This window comes from Sus scrofa, chromosome 7 (assembly GCF_000003025.6).
Source record: "Sus scrofa isolate TJ Tabasco breed Duroc chromosome 7, Sscrofa11.1, whole genome shotgun sequence".
NCBI classification, from domain to species: domain Eukaryota; kingdom Metazoa; phylum Chordata; class Mammalia; order Artiodactyla; family Suidae; genus Sus; species Sus scrofa.
The window spans coordinates 98,036,224-98,058,490 of record NC_010449.5 but is presented as its reverse complement, the minus strand read 5'-3'; the positions used below and the strand labels follow the sequence as shown (position 1 = coordinate 98,058,490).

General features: G+C 40.2%; 1 protein-coding gene across 2 annotated transcripts in view; it reads right to left on the bottom strand.

Annotated features, from left to right (window-relative positions):
* Nucleotides 16,257-22,267, bottom strand: part of YLPM1 (YLP motif containing 1) — a 66,106-nt gene continuing 60,095 nt past the window's right edge. For both annotated transcript variants that reach the window (XR_298837.3, XM_001924711.7), the window contains 2 exons: nt 16,996-17,178; nt 16,257-16,677 (listed from right to left, as the gene is read on the bottom strand). Coding sequence is in view for 1 of the 2 variants with exons in the window: in XM_001924711.7 (XP_001924746.3) it covers nt 17,032-17,178 (147 nt within the window). In the remaining variant the exon portion in view is untranslated. The remainder of the gene's footprint in view (nt 16,678-16,995; nt 17,179-22,267) is intronic.

The window sequence follows — 22,267 nt, the reverse complement described above, 5'->3', positions numbered from 1 at the left end:
ATCTGTATTGATGATCCTATGAAAAAAAGACCAAAGCTGGTTTAGGTTACAAAAGCTATGCTACCTACCCCCTTGAAGTGGCAGCTCTCAGCAATACAAAGTCCTGAACTCAAGTTGAACATGGGACTACAAGCAAAGTGAATCATTCCATATCTCTCAACAGTTCTTCAAAATCACACATGAAGTACTGTATCATGAATCCATGTGAAGTACTGTAACATGGGGCAGTTACACAAAGCTACACATAACAAAACTATATAGAATTACACACACACACACACACACACGAGTGCCTGCAAAACTGGCAAAATTTGAACCAATTTCTTGGTTCTGATACATACAAAACTCTATATAAGATGCTACCATAGGGGAAGCTGGGTGAAAGATGCATGAGGACTTCCCTGTAAATTTTTTCAATCTCTTTTAATCTATAATTATTTCACAATAAAAAGTTAAAGAAAAGGCCTGCAACCCATAGAATCAAAATTAGAACCTCCGAGAGAAAGGGTCCTATTGAAGAAGTGATGTGCCCTAAGGAAAAAGCAAATAAAAGTCTATACCACCATGGATTAGAGCGCTTCTGTAAGGACACAATGTCATTTTTTTTGTTGTTGCACCCATGGCATGCGCAAGTTCCTGGGTCAGGGATCAAACCCATGCCACAGAAGCAACCAGAGCCACGGTAGTGACAATGCTGGATCCTTAACCCTGCGTTACTAGGGAAATCCAGGACACAATTTCATTTTGTTAGGGTTTGTCTGGTTTTGTTCTGAATAGACAGAATAGGAGTTCCCGTCGTGGCGCAGTGGTTAACGAATCCGACTAGGAACCACGAGGTTGCGGGTTCGGTCCCTGCCCTTGCTCAGTGGGTTAACGATCCGGCGTTGCCATGAGCTGTGGTGTAGGTTGCAGACGCGGCTCGGATCCCACATTGCTGTGGCTCTGGCGTAGGCCGGTGGCTACAGCTCCGATTCAACCCCTAGCCTGGGAACCTCCATATGCCGCGGGAGCGGCCCAAGAAATAGCAACAACAACAACAACAACAAAAAGACAAAAGACAAAAATAAATAAATAAATAAATAAATGAATAGACAGAATAGATAATCAGAACTATCAGCTAGTTCTGCTCTCTGGAGTCAGAAAGGAGTCACAGAAAATAACCTGTTCTGAGTGCCCACTATACTCCTACTTATAACCTCCCCTACAAATCACATTTCCTCTCTAAACTTTTAATTTTAAATAACATTGTACAACAATTAATTTGTATCTATTGTTAAGAACCTTCACCCCAACTGTGAAGGTCTTGGCTTGTTTTCAGGCCCAGGGGCACATATGCGTTTTAGATTAAAAGGCATTTTAAGTCTTGGCTTCATTTGCTCCCAATAAACCATATTCTTCCTGTGCCTAAGCTGTTCCTTGGCTATCAAGCACCTGTGGAAACTACACTAATTCTTTCAGGCTAGGTAGACTTTATTTTTCACTTACGGAGTTGTTATTAACAAACAGCCTTCCTAAACCTCTGAATTCTTCCAAACTTGCAAAATTACTGACAGACCAGGGCCTCTGGAAATTGTGATTAATGAACCTATTTTCAGATGGAGATAAATAAAATTTAAAATCTCCTTCAGCTTACTGGTTCTCAAACTTGGCTACACAATAGAACTATCTGGTGGGCTTTAAAAACTACAGATGCCCGAGTCCTACCTCTAGATTCTGATTTAATTGCCTGAGGTGTAGCCTGAACTTTGGGAGAGTTAATAGAGCCGCAGGCAATTCTTATATGCAAAGTTTGATAACTACTGCTTTAGCACAAACTCTTCACATGGAATACTTTTCATATCTCATCATTCTTCCAAACATGCATACATTAAAGAAAAGAGTAATCACATGCTTGAGTGCTTCTGGAATGTCAGCAATGATTCAACTAGAACCACACCAATTCTTGGGTTAGGGCCTCCACTATCAAACCTTTCCCTGACGATAAACTTTGGGAATAATTTTCAGCCCTTGTAGGGGCCCTACCAACACACTCAGATTCCTATCTAGTGAAAGCAGAAGCCTCACATGAAAAAAAAGAAATTCTCTTTTCTCTTTCTGTCCACCCCCTCCCCCAGCTCTCTCTTTATATTTCTAAAACACACTATTTTTTTAGAGCCATTTTGGGTTCACAGCAAAATGGGGCAGAGGTATAAAGAGTTCCTATACATACTTCCTGCCTCCATACAGGCACAGGCTTCTCCATTATCAACATGCCCATTAGAGCGGTACATTCGTTAGAAATGATGAGTCTATACTAATACATCGGCATCATCCCAAGAGCATGGTCTTCTTAGAGTACTCTTGGTGGCACACATCCTATGGATTTGGACAAGGGTATAATGACAGGTACCACCAGTACTGTTTCATTGCCCTAAAAATACATCCTTTCCCAATACCTCTTAGCAATCATTAATCTTTACTGTCTCCATACTTTTGCCTTTCTCAGAATGTCATATAGTTGGACTCATACAATGTGTAGCATGTTTTAGACTGGTTTCTTTCATTTAGTAGTATGCATTTAAGTTTCCTCCATGTCTTTTGATGGCTTGATAGTTCTTTTTTTAATTTTTAAAAAATATAAAATGCATAAATTGGTTAAAAAAAGTGTAACTATATAAATATGTCCTCACAATTTGTTACATCTTATTGATTCTTCAATATAGGCATTATACCATTCTAGGTGATGTGATAAGACATTATAGACCTTACATTGTATCATGGAGAGAAATGGTTATTAATAATGCAATTGTAGAACTGTATTATTTGTAGTTGCATTAATTATAATTATCATAAATTCTTTGATGGAGAGGATATTAGAATCAGATCTAAGGAGACTTCAGCATCCCAAGATTGATAGTTCTTTTTAGTGCTGTATAATATTCCATTTCTGGATGTACCATAAATTTATTTTATCCCTTCATCTACTGAAGGGTATCTTGGTTGCTTTCAAATTTTGGCAATTATGAATAGAGCTTCTGTAAACATCCATGTGCAGGTCACTGTGTGCCCATAGTTTCAACTCCTTTGGGTACATACCAAGGAGTATGATTGCTGGATTATATGGTAAGAACACGTTTACTTTTGTGAGAAGCTGCAAATTATCTTCCAAAATGGTGGTACGATTTTGCACTTCCACCAGCAATGAATGAAAGTTCCTCTTGCTCCACATCCTCATCATTTGATGCTGTCAATGTTCTGGATTTTGGCCAATCTAATAGGTGTGTAGTTGTAGCTCATTAATTTCCATTTCCCTAAAGACATGATGCGAAGCATCTTTTTATATACTTGTCATCTGTATATCTTTGGTAAGGTGTTAAGGTCTCTGACCCATTTTAAGATCCAGTTATTTTCTTATTGTTGAGTTTTAAGAGATCTTTGTAAACATTAAAAAATTTTTTAATTAAAAAAACTTTTGCAAGTTTCTGTTGTGGTTCAGCTGGTTAAGAATCTGACTAGAATCCATGAGGATGTGGGTTTGATCCCTGGCCTCACTCAGTGGGTTAAGGATCAGGTGTTGCCCTGAGCTCTGGTGCAGTTTGCAGACATGGCTTGGATCTGCCGTTGCTGTTGGCTGTGGTGTGGATCAACAGCTGTAGCTCTGATTTGACCTCTAGCCTTGGAACTTTCATATGCTGTGGGTGCAGCCCTAAAAAGAAAAAAAAAAAAATTATGGCTATATCTGCAGCAAGCCAGGGATTGAGTCCGAGCTGCAGCTGTGGCAACAATGGATCTTTTAACACACTGTGCTGAACCCGTACCTCCAGAGCAACCCAAGCCGCTGCAGTCAGATTCTAAGGCCATTGTGCCACTGTGGGAACTCCTTAAGAGTTCTTTTTTAAATTCTTTCTTTTGTGGGTTATGCCTTTGGTGATCTAAAAAAATATCACCAAATCCACGGTTATCTAGATTTCCTCTTATGTCCTCTTTTAGGAGTTTTGTAGTTTTGTGTTTTACATTTAGGTCTGTCATCCACTTCAATTTTTGTGAAGGGTATAAATCTGCATCTAGATTCACTTATTTGCATGTCAATGTCCAGTTGTTCCAGCACCATTTGTTGAAAATACTACTTTTGCTCCTTTGTCAAAATCAGTTGATTATATTCATGTGGGTCTATTTGGGGCTCTTCATTCTGTTCCATTTATTTCTGTTTGCTCTTTCGCCAATACCATACTGTCTTGATTACTGTAGTTGCATAGTAAGTCTTGAAGTCCAACTTCAAGTAAGTAGTACCAGTCCTTCAATTTTGTTCTTCAACATTGTGTTGGCTATTTCAGGTCTTTCACCTCTCCATATAAACTTTAGAATCAGTTTGTTGATATCCACAAAAAAATATGCTGGATTTTGATTGGAATTGCAGTGAATTCATAGATCAATTTGGCAAAAATCAGCATCTTGACAACATCGAGTCTTCCTATCCATGAACATGGACTATCTCTGCATTTAATTAGATTTACATCTAAGTATTTCATTGGGGGGGTGCTGATGTAAATAGTATTGTCTCAAATCCCACTTGTTTGCTATTACATAGGAAAGCAACTGACTTTTATATATTAACCTTATATATCCTGCAACCTTGCTATAGTTGACTCTTAGTTTCAGGAGTTTGTTGATTCTTTTAGATTTTCTACATACACAACCACATCTTCTTTGAGCAAAGTTTTAATTCTTCCTTCCCAATCTATACACATTTACTTTCCTTCTTATTGCATTAACTAGGACATCCCATACAATGTTGAAAAGCAGTGGTGAGAGGGGGACATCCTTGCCTTATTCCTGGTCTTAGTGGGAAAACTTCAAGTTTCTCACCATTAAGTATGATGAAATACATTAGTTGTAGTGTTCCCATAGATTTTTTTTTTTATCAAGTTAAGGAAGTTCCCTTCTATTCCTAGTGTACTAAGGGTATTATGTATGGGTGTTCAATTTTGTCAAACATTTCTTATAGGAGTTCCTGTTGTGGCACGGCAGAAACGAATCCGACTAGGAACCATGAGGTTGCAGGTTCAATCCCTTGCCTCGCTCAGTGGGTTAAGGATCCAGCATTGCCATGAAGTGTGGTGTAGGTCACAGACGCAGTTCAGATCTGGTGTTGCTGTGGCTGTGGCATAGGGGGGGTGCTGTAGCTCCAATTGGATCCCCAGCCTGGGAACTTCCATATGCCATGGGTGTGGCCCTAAAAAAAAAAAAAAATGAACCAAAAAACCCATTTCTTCTATCACTATTGATATGATCGTGTGCCTTTTCAAACCCTTTGGCCTGTTGATGTGGTGGAGTATATTACCAGGCTTTTGAATGTTGAACCATCCTTGTATGCCTGGAATAATTCCCACTTTGTTGTGGTACATAATTTCCAAAAATACATTATTGGATTTGATGTGCTATTTTGTTAAGGATTTTTGCATTTCATGAGAGAGATTTACAGTCTACAGTTTTCTTTTCTTGTAATGTCTTGATTTTGATGTTAGAATAATGTCAGCCTCATAGTATAATTGGGAAGTATTCCTTATCTATCTTCTGAAGAGATGATAAAGAATTGTCATAGGGAGTTCCCATTGTGGCTCAACAGTAACAAAACTGATTTGTATCAAGAAGGATGCAGGTTCAATCCCTGGCCTTGTTCAGTGGGTCAAGTATCTAGCGTTGCCATGAGCTGTTGTGCAGGTCACAGATGTAGCTTGGATCCTACATTGGTGTGGCTGTGATGTAGGCCAGCAGATACAGCTCCAATTCGATCCCTAGCCTGGGAACTTCTATATGCTGTGGGTGGCGCCCTAAAAAAAAAAAAAAAAAAAAAAAAAAAAAAAAAAAGTTGGTATAATTTCTTAGTGTTTAATAGAATTCCCAGTGAACCCATCTGGTCCTAGTGCTTTCAGTTTTGGTAGGTTAATGATTACTGATTTATTTACTAGGTATCATCTATTCAAACTGTCTCTTTCTTCTTGTGTGAATTTTGGCAGATTGTATCTTTCAAGTTATTTGTCTGTTTCATCTAGGTTATCAAATTCACGGGCAAAGAGTTGTTCACAGCATTCCTTTGTTATCCTTTAAATGTCCAGGGAAACTGTAGTGAGGTCCTCTCCTTCATTTCCAGTATTGGTAATTTGTATAATGAATATTCTTTTAATAAAAGTTTTAATACCTAAATGAACAAGATTCTCTTAAGAAGTGGGTATTCCAGATTTCACTAAACTTTTTTTTTCTGGACATGACACAGTATCAAAACATACAACTTCCAGGACTGTTCAAACTAGTATTAAAGAAAATGTATAGGGGAGTCCCTGTCATGACGCAGCAGAAACGAATCTGACGAGGAACCATGAGGTTGCGGGTTTGATCCCTGGCCTCGCTCAGTGGGTTAAGGATCCAGCGTTGCCGTGAGCTGTGGTGTAGGTGGCAGGTGTGGCTTGGATCTGGCATTGCTATGGCTGTGGTGTAGGCTGGCAGCAACAGCTCCGATTAGACCCCTAGCCTGGGAACCTCCATGGGTGCAGCCCTAAAAAGACAAAAGACCAAAAAAAAAAAAAAAAAAGAGAGAGAGAGAGAATGTGTAGAGAGTTCTTGCTGTGGTGCAGTGGAAACAAATCCAACTAGTATCCATGAGGATGCAGGTTTGATCTCTGGACTCAGTGAGTTGGGGATCTGGCATTGCTGTGAGCTGTGGTATAAGGTCACGGATACAGCTTGGATCCTATATTGCTGTGTATTGCTGTGGCTGTGGCTGACAGCTGTAGTTCCAATTAGACCCCTAGCCTGGGAACTTCCATATAATGCAGGTGAGGCCCTAAAAAGCAAAAAAAAAAAAAAAATCACTCATGAAAAAAATTAAACTATATATCCTTACATATACATATATATGCATATAAAGGCACAGAAAAAGGTTTGGAAAGCCCCATTCCAACAGGTTAATAGTAATCACCTCTAAGATTTTAAGGTGTCTGTTGCTCAATGGGGGCTTTAGTATTATCTGTAACTTCTTAAAAATATTGACAATGAGTTCACATTTTATGGCTGAAATGAATCTGAAAAAGATAATACCCCCCAAAATACTTTTAAGAAATCAAAAGTATACCCACCTTGACACTGATAGGTGGCAACAAAGAAGATTTAATGACAAGCATCCTCTTTCCCCAGTTGAAATAGTAGAAAGTAAAGGAGAGTTAAGAGAACATTCGGGTCAAATTCACATCCGGGTATGGGTGCTCAATTCTCGCTGTCTTCTTTCTCTGGGAAAGGTGTGTGCCCACTATTTAATTGTGCGCACACAGTGCTTACCTGCACCTTGATAAATGGAGGCATTGGAAGGATGTTAGGAAGGAGGGCAATACACACGCTTCCACGTGAAAGCAAGCAATGGACAACAATTAACCCACTGCAAATCCAGCATCAGTACATTATGTATGTATTACCATATGGCTCAATGAAAACAGAACTGCTCATTCCAAATATCAATTAACAATTAATATCAATTAAAAGGGGCTGGTCAATATTTTTATACAGTCAGTGATATAACCTGATGTTTCCTTCACTATACATATCTTCTTCACAATGACTGTCTTCCAGGATTCACCATCCCTTACTGTACATACCAGAAGTCCCAAAATGATGGCCAAAATATGTGGCTTCCAGATGTGACTGTTTTACCTCTACTGTATTGTCCTCATGGTATTTTGAAAGACTGTTTCACATAAAAGTTGATATTTCCACTTTATCTTCATCTGGTAACACGGAGTCTACCTTGCTTCATGGCAATCACTGGCTGGAGAAGAATGTCGCACTGAGACAGAGCAAGCACTATAAAACAGCCCAGTCTCCACCATGCCCTGCTACCTCCTTAATACTAAGGTTGAGAGTCAGCTGCCAGTATCATTCTGCTTCCACTGCTGTTTTCCTCACAGAAGAGTTAGGAAGAAAATTAATATTTGTACTTACAGTCCTACCAAGAGTGGGAAAGCAACAAGATGCATAGCGTCAGATGTTTCAAGAAAAAAAATGAGAAAGAGGATATTTTTCTATGAGACTATTTCTACATGTCCAATTGCAAAAACATGTTTCTGATGAAAGAATACAGCTCAGCATGCCATTATGAAACCAATGGCCAATTCCCTCACTTATGATATCTTCCTGTCCATAGCAGGCATTTGATTTTCAGATGCCTGATTTATATAACGCTTACGGATATGCCACCAGCCCAAAGACACACAGACAGTGATAAAGCGAACAAAAACTGGAGTTTTGTAAATTACACATATATTTACCTATATGAATTAATTTCATATTTAAAATACACCATGCCATCAATTCTAAACATGCTTGGAGAGCACCAACTATACATAATGGGTATTGCATATTCAATGTTACAAGAATGGAAGATGAATAAAACATAGTTCTTACTCTCTAGGAGCTTGCCTTTGGGAGTTGAAAGGGATAGGGAAGAAAGAATAGACAGGTATATAAGTTACTCTCCTAGAAAGGCAAATTGAGGTCATAGAATACAAGCAAAGTCCTATGAAAGCTGCAAGACGGAGTAGGATAGGAAAGCTTCAGGGAGAAGGTAGCATGCACGCTGGGCCTTAAGATAGTTATATTTTCTTCTCTTCTTTCTTTCTTTTTCTTTTTTCTTTTTAGGGGCACACCTGTAGCATATGGAAGTTCCCAGGCTAGGGGTCGAATCAGAGCTGCAACTGCCGGCCTACACCACAGCCACAGCAATATGGGATCCGAGCCTTGTCTGCGACCTATGTCACAGCTCACAGCAATGCCAGATCCCCGACCCACTGAGCGAAGCCAGGGATCAAACCTGCATCCTCATGGATACTAGTCGGATTCGTTTCTGCTGCACTACAACAGGAACGCCAAGACAGTTACAATTTCTAACAAATGAGATAAAAAGGAGGCAGTAAACAAAATTTTAGGGAGTATTGGGGGAACAGCAAGTCATACAGTAGACCTGCTGTGTAGTTGTACACGTGGTAAGAAAAGTGGAAGTTCAAGAAGTAACTGGGATCATGTTATTAACAGACTTCACTGCCAAGTTGCTGTTTGCCCCTAATAAGGTGGGTAATAGGGACCCTCAAAGTAAAGCAGGAATAATACTCATCAGTGGAGCCAAAGCAAATACTCTAGTTACATTACATAAGAAATTATATATTACAGAAAACAAAATTATCCCTATAAGCCATCTGAGCTTATGGCTTAAATACAAGCTCGTATATAAGGCATATAAGCTTCTATAAACTAGCTGCTTCTAAAAGCATCGATATATGAATGGTTTTCTAGAGAAAATCCCACTGCTCTTGAACAATAATCAATTCAATACTCTTGTCAAAATTTTAAGCTTCCGAGATTAAAAAGAAGTATCAACCAATCTACAAGTAATAGGTGAGCTCCTATGTATACAGCTACTTTATGCTTCGGAGAGTTCAAGGAAGACGGTTTCAGAGATAATCAAGTGAGTCACATTGTTCCTGACAGATGTATTTCGATCAGAATGGATTTCCCGGCCCAAAGAATTTAGTAAACACGCAGATGTGCACATGCACACATAACACATGCAATACCAGAGGGTCTGCCACCCTGGGACTTATGAAGGCCCTCATAAAGGAGGTATAGCAGTTACAGAAAACCAAAGTGCCAGGTTATGGACCAGGAAAACCAAGTTTTAGCCTTGTTTTGTCACCAAATAACTGAGACTTTCAGCAAGTCGTTTCGCTTCTTTCAGCCTCAGAAACTTCATTTGTAAAATGAAGAAACTTGTCAGGAATGAGCTCTAAGGCCTCTTCAAGCTCTTATCTAAGTATCCAGAGTTTCAACTTGATGACTTTTGAGTATGAAATGACAGGCAGCCTATATGGTCCAAAGCAGTTACAAAAAAACCCCAAACAAGACATAAAAAAGTTTTTGGTGCCGACACATTGATGACCTCACATATCCAGTTTTCTTGGAGTTCCTGTCATGGCTCAGCGGTTAACGAATCCGAGTAGGAACCATGAGGTTGCGGGTTCAGTCCCCGGCCTTGCTCAGTGGGTTAAGGATCCGGCGTTGCCGTGAGCTGTGGTGTAGGTCGCAGACGCGGCTCAGATCCCTCGCTGCTGTGGCTCTGGCGTAGGCCAGAGGCTACAGCTCAGATTAGACCTCCATATGCCACAGGAGTGGCCCTAGAAAAGGCAAAAAGACAAAAAAATTAAAAATAAATAAATAAAAAATCCAGTTTTCTCACTTCTGAAACCCCAGAAAATCTGGTAACACAAGACTCCAAATCCCCAGGTAGCCTAAATCTGCTGTGCCAGAGCAGATGCTGCTTCCACTTTAACAGGACCTACCTTCTTCTCCAGTTGCTACCCTCCTCCTCACTCATTACCTGCCCAGCTCTGAATAAGTGACCAGTGCCATACACATAGGAGAGAGCCTCTCTATTCGTTCACTCTACAGATATACGAGCCATGCACCAAGCTAGGTGCCATAAAGAAAAAAACATTAGACATGTCTAGTCAAGAAAGAGAAACTGTCATTTGAAACAACAGATTGTAGAGTGGGATTTCAAGTCACAGTGGAAGAAACTTTTTATTTTTTTAAATTTATTTTCTATTTATTTATTATTATTACTCTTTTTATAGGGCCACAGGTGCAGCATATGAAAGTTTCCAGGCCAGGGGTCAAATTGGAACTACAGCTGCCAGCCTACACCACAGCCACAGCAACGCCAGATCCAAGCCGAGTCTGCAACCTACACCACAGCTCACAGCAATGCCAGATCCTTAACCCACTGAGCAAGGCCAGGGATCAAACCCACATGCTCATGGATACTAGTTGGGTTTGTTTCCAATGAGCCACAATAGGAACTCCAGGAAGAAATTATTTTAATTCTTCAAATACCGTAGGAAAGGGATCTATGATCTAGATCAGTATTGTCAGAAACAAGAATGTGAGTATTTGGTAGAAAGTTTAAGATTCTTAGGTAGAAGATTCAAAGTCAAGTCTTGCCCTACATAATAAACCATTAAATTTACAAGCTCTTTATAGGATCACAAATGCAAGTTCCTGCTGGCAGGTCGAGGACTGTCCGTAACTGTAGAAGCTCAGCTCCAATCATGAAGAGGGTCCCTGACTACACTCTGTTGTGAAAGCAATGCAGTCTGAGAAGTGAGATCAGATCAGCCACTGAGGTGAAGACACATAAATATCCAGGTACAGAGGACAGAGGACTAAGTCCTGACTCTTAGTCACGTGTGGACCATGAACCATCAACGCCTCTGGCCACTCCAGCCCTCAAGGCATGTCAGAATCCTATCACGCAGAAGTCCCTGGGAAACAAGATTTGCCTTTTTCATTTTATTTCATTATTGTTATCTCCCTTGACAGTTCACTGCTGTGTTGTGCTGTGCTGTGCTGGCTCTTAAGCACCTGTCACCCTGAGGATGTCTATGGAAAGGATGCCATTAGGATGAAATTAGGCAAGAATAGGAAGTAGGGAGATGATGATAATATACGAGATGTACAATTTATAAGAGCAAGAGACAGCTTAAATGCTCATCAACAGAGACCTGGTAAGTTAAATTATGGTAAAAACAAAATGAAACATTCTATAGCTATAAAAAAGAATGGGATGGGAGTTCCCGTTGTGGCACAGTGGCTAACAAATCTGACTAGGAACCATGAGGTTGTGGGTTAGATCCCTGGCCTTGTTCAGTGGGTTAAGGACCCGGCATTGCCGTGAGCTGTGGCGTAGGCTGCAGGCCATGGCGCCGATTGGACCCCTAGCCTGGGAATCTCCATATGCCGCGAAAGCGGCCCTAGAAAAGGCAAAAAGACAAAAAAAAAAAAAAAAAAAAAAAAAAAAGAATGGGATAGAATGCTACTGAGGAAGAAAGTGGAACAAACCACTGACACACATAACAACTTGAATGACTGTCAAGGGAATTAGACCAAATGAAAAAAAAAAGCCAAAAAACACAACCCCCAAAGGTTACATTTACATAATGTATGAATTCATTTATAAACATTCTTCAAATAATAAAACCACAGAAATGGAGAACAGATTAGTGGTTGCCAAGGGTTATAGACGGAGGTGGGACAGAAACCGACAGGTTATAATACTACAGAAACATACCCATACGACATATACTCCACGCCACGAAAAGGACAGAAATACAGATGAATTGCTGACATTTTTCAGTAAAGTTCCTTACACATCAGAAGGTATTCTCTGGAAAATTAAAGATGAGGATAAGGGGTAGGGGGAAGAAGGGAGAGGGGGGAGGAGGAGGGATGAGAATGGGAATGTTCTATACGTGGCCAGAGTGACCTCTAAGATATACTATAAAAAATAAAAAAAATTTAAAAAGTAAACATGCATAGTGTGTCTAGCTAGCGCTCTACCATTTGGGTAAACTGAAACAAAAATATTAATGCTTATCCACAGAATTTTTCTGAAAGGACACAAAAGAAACAGTCAAAACTGGCTGCCTCTACAGATGGGATAGTGGGAAGTTGAGGAATGGGATGATGTCAATATATATAGAGTCTTGAACTGTCTAAATTTTACACCATATGAATGTACTACTCACTCATAAAATTACTCTTTTCTTTTTGAATATGTGACAAGGCAAATCACCGCTTCAGGGCCTTCGCCTGTGTCCACACATGTGGTCTGGCAACTGCTTTCCATCACTACTGAGTCCCTCCTGGGAACTTACTAATTAGCCTTGGCACCTAGGTGCTTCTCTTCAGCCTCCACACTGGTTCTGAAGGTCAGGGTCACTGGTTGCCTGAAAATGCTCTTAAATTATGACTCTCCCAACCTACACATACTGCACTGTTTCATATGGCATAGCTCAGTTATAGTAGTGAACTATAAAAAAATGACAACTGTCTTCAAGCCAATTGAAAACTTTGAATTGTAAAAGCACATACGAGAACAAGTCAAAAAATAATGATAATGATAGGAACCAATTTTTGAGCTTGGTACTGTGCCAAACAGTTTTACAAGCAGTATCTCAATTTACTCCCCACAGCAACCTTTAATAGGGGAATTTTCTTATTTTCACTTTCTAGATGAGGAAACCAGAGCTCAGATCCAGTAAATAATTTGGTTAAGGTCACATAGCTTCTAAGAAAGGAATCTGAACCTGTACCAGGGTTGGTTAATACTAGAAATGAGAGCTCATTCTTCTACGGCCTATTAAAATTCATCTCCATTTTGGTAACCCTCAACTCTGAAATCCATCTGAAACAGCTGTATGGACTCTTTGTAGCTGACAACCTGCTGCTTTCACAGTCCCAGCAGTCAGCTGGCTCTAGACATCTAACATTACCAAAATACCTACAACTTGCACAGTCAGGAAGATAAAATACTTAACAAAAAGCTGAGGTAACTTCAAAGTGAGAAATTTTTAGTCAATCCAATTTAGAACTAAATACTTGGTCTCCAGATACAATGGCACTTACTTTGATATGTCCAATCAACAATGAGAATTTTTTCACAAGGGAAATGAATCCAACTGGAAAATTTAAGATTTTACCTTCATCATAAAAACTTTCAGAGTTTCCATTGAGGTAAGCAGGTCAAGGACCTGATGTTGCCTCTATGAGGATGTGGGTTTGATCCCCGGCCTCACTCAGTGGGTTAAGAATCTGGCATTGCTGGAGTTCCTGTCATGGCGCAGTGGTTAACGAATCTGACTAGGAACCATGAGGTTGCAGGTTCGGTCCCTGCCCTTGCTCAGTGGGTTAAGGATCCGGCGTTGCCGTGAGCTGTGGTGTAGGTTGCAGACGCGGCTCAGATTCTGCATTGCTGTGGCTCTGGCGTAGGCTGGTGGCTACGGCTCCGATTAGACCCCTAGCCTGGGAACCTCCATATGCCGTGGGAGTGGCCCAAGAAATAGCAAAAAGAGAGAGAGAAAAAAAAGAATCTGGCATTGCTGCAAGCTTCGGTGTAGGTCACAGACGCAACTGTGGATCTGGTATTGCTGTGGCTGTGGTGTAGGACTCAGCTGCAGCTCCAATTCAACCCCTAGCCTGGGAATTTCCAAAGCCAAAGGTGTAGTAGCCCTTAAAACAAAACAAAACCAAACCCAAAAAACTTCTGAATTAACCCAACATCTAATCAAATTTGAACTTCTAGAAAATATGTGAATCAAATAAATATCAACAAGCAGACTACATTAAAACATTTGTGTTACCAAGGCAATTTCTACACGCACTAATATTTCCAAGAGTTCCCTGAACTTGTTTCCTATTCTAGTGATAATGCAAATTTAACAATTTAACAGTTCCAAATCAAACTAGCAAAGTCAAATTTCAACTGACAGTCTCTACTTCTTTTTGGTACCAATTTTCTAAAGTAGGCAACATTCTGTGCTCATCACCTAAGGTCATGTTAATCTCTATCTTCTAAAAATCAGTAGAAACAATTTCTTTTCTTTTCTTTTGTCTTTTTAGGGCCGCAATCATAGCATATGGAGGTTCCCAGGCTGGGGGTCGAATCGGAGCAGTAGCTACCAGCCTACGCCACAGTCACAGCAACACGGGATCTGAGCCATGTCTGCGACCTACACCACAGCTCGCGGCAATGTTGGATCCTTAACCCAGAACGAGGCCAGGGATGGAATCTGCATCCTAATGTATACATTAGTCAGATTCATTTCCGCTGAGCCAGGAAGGGAACTTGGCAGAGGCAATTTCTGACCCTGTTCACATTTCCCTACCCTCTCTTGGCATAATATAGCAAACACAGAGCCATGGCTGCAAGACAAAACCAGGACAGATTTAAAGTGAGTCATGGGTGACTATCACTTCTAATTTCATTAGCATTCTGAATACTGTCAGTCAGAACACAAAAAGGTTAAGAAAACTGAAGTAAAACATCCTCTATAAGAACATATATACCTCCCGAACTAAAGACCACATTCTGGAAATTTTGTTTCTGATGGGAACAGACATTTGGTAGATTCAGTAATTAATAAATTGGTCTCTGTATAAACGATAATTCTATTGGCTATCCTGTGGCATACCTTCACTCAACCTAAGAACGCAGCTGAGAAAGATCACTACATAGAAGTGTTTTGTTGGCTAAGAGGCAACCAAAGTAGCTTGTTAAATACTACAATCAGAGGAAGTTACTCAACGTAGCAATCACACATTCAATATTGACTTGTTAATAAACTTAAAGCCTCTTACGTGTAAACATTCAGAATTACAGGAAAGATAAAGTACAGAAAGCTGTCAGAACTTCCCATTAAACTGGCCCTCAGTGTTATAATTTCAAGTTCTTGAACCCAGAGTGATACTATTTGAATGGTAATAAATATTATCTCTATTCACACAGTATTTAACGGAGGTCATAAAACTAAAAGGTTCTTATCTATAGCCCCAAAGTAAACATGTCAAAATATTCAAGCCTTTTGTAAACAAATTTACAGCTTGCTGAGTTGGATTACAAAGTGGAAATGATGTTTGAGGAAGAAGTTTCTTCTCTGTCTTCTCTCCTGCTGGAAATAACTTTTTTTTTTCCTTTGCAGAATGAAAAAGGGAAAAGAGCTCCTTTTCTGTTTTTAAATAGGAATTTAAATATTTGGGTTCTAGCTCTGTATATTTCTAGGCACCATCTATAAGCGAGGAAATTCTACGAGAAGGCTATGCTTCCCAATAAAGAGCAATCTGGCAAGTACCTGTAAACCTGACAGACCGTGAAGGTTGCCTGCCAGAGCGCTCGGCATCACCATACTCCTGCCCTGCAACCTCGCCTTAAAAAATCAACAATTCAAGATCAGCAGCAAAGCAACAAGCTCCTGAATTCCAAGGCGTATATCAGTTTTGTCTACCAGGAGTTAAAGCCAGATCAAGGAAAAATCAAAACATAACAGAGCACCAAGGGAGAAAGGAAAGAGGATGGAAAAAATAAAGGGTGGAGCAGAGAAAGGTTCAAAAAAAATGAAACAATAAAACATCCTGATGCAGAACAGATGTGCTCCAGGGGACAGATGGATATTTGAAATCGTCTCCCCTAGTCTTCAAGTCGCAACAATAGAGAAGGAAATCGGCTATAAAACAAAGGTAAGTGTCACTGAGCCTTGTGTTTCGAGCATGTGCTATGGAAGCACTGAACTACAAAATATACAATGGGAAAGAGGTTTGGGGATGTTCAACCAGTAGGTAATTAGAACACACCATATTTAAAAAAAAACAATAAAAATAAAATTAAGAAAACAAGAGAAAGGGGCTCATGCTGTATAGCCCATGAATCTCATCGGCTTTATCAAGAAAGTTTATTTTTTTTTTAATCCTAGTACAATCAACTACCAGTTACATACAGTAAAAAACAAAAACAGCCACGAAGCAATGATGATAGAGATAGTCTGTGACACTGTACAGTGGAGGAAACGCTGTCTGTTGGAGTCCTCCAGCAGACCTCCACCTGGCTTCAGCAGTTATGCTATCACTCCCTCCCTCCCCAAAAGTAGTTAAAAAGAAAATTAATGTCTTGCTTGGGTAGAGCAAGATTCTAATACCTCTTGGGGACACTGGAGAACTTTAAAAAAACTAAAGCAGTAGAAACAAAACAAAAACTGAAACGTGGAGGCAAGGTGACACACAACGAAGCTCCATGAGGCCTTGGCTTCAGATCACCTCACGGGGAACCGCCTGGAAAGAAAAGAAAAGGCTGTCATGGCAGGAAAGAACAGACAGGAATTATAGTGTTTCATCTCTCCACTCCTTCCCAAATCTATAGAATCCAAGTTTTTCTTAAGTCTTACATTTTTATTAGTGAGCCAGGTTGCAGAAAATTGCTCCCTTTCCCAATATCCTGCATTGTAAATGCTGGCAACTAGCACATACTTACTCTTAGAACCAGAAAAATACATAAGAAAAGCATTTTTAGCAAAGCATGCTGTCTGTCTTCTTTATCTCAAAGTCTAAAACAACATACAGTAGGCTATTTATACAACTGTGAACCCTTACCTTAGAGGAATAATGACTCCATTCAAAAACTAAGTCTCATATATATTTGGTTCGATTGAGGGCTTTTTCAGCCAGGTGACCACTTTCATCTGTGATCTTCTCCCAATCAGTCTGTCCGACCACAAAACCTATGGCCCTTTTCCTATCTGCATCCTTCTTTTCTTCCAGGTCTGCCCATCTCACCTAAAAAGAACACAGCATTAGGTAGGGCTTTAGAAAAAAAAATAAATATGCAAAGAGCCTCTTACCTTTCTCAATAGTCTAAGGGGCAGGATAACTACTTTGAAGCCAAAAGTTTAAAAAATTAGAAATTAACTGCAGACAACTGGAGAAAGCTATATATCCTAAGTTAACAGAAAGAAAACACTCCAATCAACCCCCAAGTCCTAACCATTCCTGCTCCTGAACAGTTCAAACCTCAGTTCAGTCCTGTCCCTTCCACCTCCTTTGTTGCTACTTTTTAGCTCACTGCCTCGTTTTTTATCTAAAGCACTAACCTCTACCTAATCTTCCTATCTTCATTCTCATTCCCTCTGATCCACTCTACCAGAGAAACTGTCCTAAAATACACACAGCTGTGACTCCCGCCTGTTTTAAATCCTTGCCCTACCTACAGAGTAAAACCCAGGCACACAGGTCTCTCTGGATCCGGTCCTGTCTACTCTGCAGCATCTCTGGGCAGTACCTATGGCATTTTATGCAGCAATACAAAATTATTTCTGGCTCTCAGAGCACACTGGGTCATTTCCCATCTCTGTAACCTTGCATATACTAGACTCTCTTCCTGAAAATGTCTTTGCTCTAACCTGGTCCACCTGGCATAAGCCTAGTCATCAACCTTTGCTTAACCCCTCTTGTCCTTTGCCAATCAAAGACTCATTGCTTCCCTGAAGTTACTTCTGGATTTTGACATGTCTAGTTTTGAACTTCCACACTATATTGCAATTATCCATTTTTAGATCGCTCTTCCCTAAACAGACTATAAACACTCTAAATCAAAGACAATTCTATTTATCGCCACATAATAATATTTTTGGAAATTTATCTTAGAAAACAGGGAGCTGATATTATTACTTTCATTTATGAGATAGAAACCAAGAGATAGACTCGGCTGATGTCATTTATGACAAGATTATAACTACAAATATATAGACCAGGGATATTTTCTATTGGTATTCTGATAGTTTAAAAATATGGATTCTTACAAATTATATTAATAATTTAAAAATATAAGCAGACATATCCTGTAAAAGATGAAATAGAGACTATGACACTGATTTGCAGTGCACAGTACTAAAGCCTTCAGAGATTGCATTTTAAACATGGCTTGTGATTTATCGTGATTGTGATCTGTAACAAGGAAAGGGAACAGAGCATGCTCACCCACGCTGGTGCATGCACCTGGAAACGTGCTACTGCTCTTGGAGGTACACTGCCCCTCCCTATTATAGTTTACAAGAATGGTACTCAAATGACTAGGTTTCTGTTTTGCAGCCCACCCCTCAGCACTGTCTTTAGCAACCATTTGGCCAGAGATAAGGTATACAGTAACAGCTGTAGGGAAAAACTGACTACACCTCACTCTTTTTAAAGTTGATTCTTTGTGGGCAGAAAACCTACGGCTTAATTTTCTTCAGGGACCTAAGTAAAAAGCATAATAAAGAATGTAGGCTACAGTATACCAAAATCTCTGGGCCTTTTGCCCATGAATGCTGACGTATCTATTTTGACAGATTAACACACACTCTCTCAGTTCTCCTTGGGATCAAGGGTACATATTTTAGCAAAAGATGACTATTGTTAAGGGGAATGAAGAAGGGATGGATGGACAGACAGATGGATTGCGGCCACTGAACAAAGAAATGGTAACCAGTCCACAGTACATCCTTACCACAGAGGTAAACGCACGGGTCAATCTTTAAACTATAGAGTGGATGCGGCCAGAAATAAATAAATAAAACTACAGATTTAAAAATTAGCTCTTAGAGGAGTTCCCACTGTGGTGTAGTAGATTAATGATTGGGCTTGTCTCTGGAAGCTCTGGTTTGATTCCCTTCCCAGTGCAATGGCTTAAGGATCCAGTGTGGCAACAGCTGTGGTTACGTCACAGCTCTGGCTTGGCTTTGATCCCGGACCCAGAAATTTCCATATGCTGTGGGTGCATCGGTGGGGGTGGTGGGTAGGTGGGGAAAAAAAAGAAAGAAACTACATAATTATTATTGTTTATTTTTGCTTTTTAGGGCCGCATCTGAGGTATATGGAAGTTCCCAAGCTAGGGGTCAAATTGGAGCTACAGCCACCAGCCTATGCCACAGCCACAGCAATGCAGGATCCGAGCCACATCTGCGACCTATACCACAGCTCGTGGCAACACCGGATCCCCAACTCACTGAGGGAGGCCAGGGATCCCACATCCTCACAGATACTAGTTGGATTCATCTCTGCTGTGTCACAACAGGAACTCTCCTAATTATTTTTAAATAAGGAATATGTTTTAGTACAAATGCTCAAAATTTTAAAGCTGAAATGAAAATATTTTGGACACGACTACTATTTTGTTCACATCTCTAATAAACATTTATGTTATACTGACATTCTTTTTTTTTTTTTTGTCTTTCCGTCTTTTCAGGGCCACACCCGCAGCACATGGAGGTTCCCAGGCTAGGGGTCTAATTGGAGTCACAACTGCCGGCCTACACCACAGCCACAGCAATGCCAGATCCGAGCCGAGTCTGCGACCACCACAGCTCATGGCGATGCCGGATCCTCAACCCACTAAGCAAGGCCAGGGATCAAATCCGCAACCTCATGGTTCCTAGTTGGATTCGTTTCTGCTGCGCCATGACGGGAATTCCATCTTTTTTTTTAAAATTTTTAATTTATTTTATTTTTGTCTTTTCTAGGGCCGCACTCGTGGCATATGGAGGTTCCCAGGCCAGGGGGTCCAATCGGAGCTGTACCTGCCAGCCTAAGCCACAGCCAGAGTAACGCAGGATCTGAGCCGCATTTGCGACCTACACCACAGCTCATGGCAACGCCAGATCCTTAACCCACTGAGCGAGGCCAGGGATCAAACCCGAAACCTCATAGTTCCTAGACGGATTCGTTAACCACTGCGCCACGACAGGAACTCCCCGACATTCTTTATTTACATGTTGGATTCCTCCTGGCAGTCCACTCCATAAGAGGCCTCACTGCACAGACCTAACACATAGACATGCAATGTTGTAGAATGAATGAATGATTACCAAAAACACTAAAAATAAAAGTAGCAGAACAATGACTTTCAGCTAGAAACGGCTTCCTAAATGTTAGTGTCCCTCCTAATCTTCCTAGAGGTACTTTTATTGAGATTTACAATCTCAAGTTTTTGCCTCTTATCTTAAATATTGAAAAAATGTTAGGTAGGTATATTTTATTCATTGTCACCAAAAAAATTTCTAAAATGTATGAGTTCAGCAAACAAACAAAGGAAATATTCACTTGTCCACAGTCATCAAAGAAACACATATTAAAGTCTACTTGAGCTACCATTTTATACCCAACCTTATAAATGAAATTAAAAAACAAATAAATTATATGTTAAAATCTAGCCATTTTGATAAAATTCTAATATGATCAACTCTACAGAACTACCTTTGTGCTAACAGTGTAATTAAATTAATCCTAGGAATGCACCCAGTATTTATAAAAAGCTGAATTAAAGAAATCAAGAGGAGTTCCCATTGTGGCTCAGTGGTTAACAAGTCCAACTAGGAACCACAAGGTTGCAGGTTTGATCCCTGGCCTTGCTCAGTGGGTTAAGGATCTGGCGTTACCGTGAATAGTGGTGTAGGTTGCAGACGCGGCTTGAATCCCGTGTTGCTGTGGCTGTGGTGTAGGCCAGTGGCTACAGCTCCAATTCAACCCCTAGCCTGGGAACCTCCATATGCTGCAAGAGTGGCCCTAGAAAAGGCAAAAAGACAAAAAAAAAAAAAAAAAAGAAAAAAAAGAAAGAAAAAGAAATCAAGAGACCTCAGGAACAGAAAGGAAAGGAAAGGAATGAGTAATGAATCCTGAATGCCTTACCACCGACAGGGTTTCCTTGTACTCTGAGGTTGATTTTGGTGAGTGGTTTGAGTGTTCAGTATTACTTTAAATGAAAGTGAAAGACAGGGAGGAGAGTTAAAAGAGGAGACACTTTAAAGAATTGGGATGTGCACAGCTCATCCTCTTTGTCCACCCAGCTTACAAAGTAAATTACATGGGATCACATACTCCTTATTGAAGAGAGTGATAGTTACCTGACCGGAAATGAACTAGAGAAAAATATTTCTCATTTGAGGTTATTCACTGTTACCAAACTACACCAAATTATTATTCCCAAGGAAGAGCTATTTCTATTTTTGTTGCCCCAAGCCAAACTCAAAACTGGAATAAGGAGTTCCCATCATGGCTCAGTGGTAACAAACCCAACTAGGATCCATGAGGAGGCGGGTCTGATCCCTGGCCTCGCTCAGTGGGTTAAGGATCCAGTGTTGCCATGAGCTGTGGTGTAAGTTGCAGACACAGCTCAGATTCTACATTGCTGTGGCTGTGGTGTAGGCTGGCAGCTGTAGTCTGATTCAACCCCTAGCCTGGGAACTTTCATATGCCACAGGTGCAGTTCTAAAAGAGGAAAAAGACAAAACAAAACAACAAACTAGAATAAGAGGTATCAAGACACGTAGTCCCTGAGTGGAGCTAGGCACAATACAGAAGGCCACTAATCAGGTCTCTCTTCCTCAACCCCTCAAGACACACAGGCAAGGGCAGGCCTAGGGACTGTCGACAATATTTCAAAGAGCTTTGAAAATGGAGTTCTTAGTAATGTTGTCCACTGTAATGAAGTTTTACTGGCATTTTTATTCTCTTACAATAAACATCCTTTTAATATTAGAGTATTGAGGGAATTCATAGAAAAGAAATGATGTGTAAAGATAAAGGAATGATAAGCAACCTCATTCTTTGAGAAATGCAAAACAACATACCATTTTTTTTCTTCTATCAGATTGTCAAAAGTTAGTAAGTTCAATAACAACACTGCTGGTGCAAGTGTGGACAAGCAGGCATTTACTCACATGTGGATATACGTACAGGTGCAACCTTTTTAGAATACGACCTCACAATATCTGTCAGAATGACAGATCCCATTCTATGAATGTATTGTAGCTTTAAGGCCAAAAATACACCCTAGAGTTAGAGTGTCAAAAAGGTGCCAAGACATAGGCATATGACTTTCACCACAGTATTT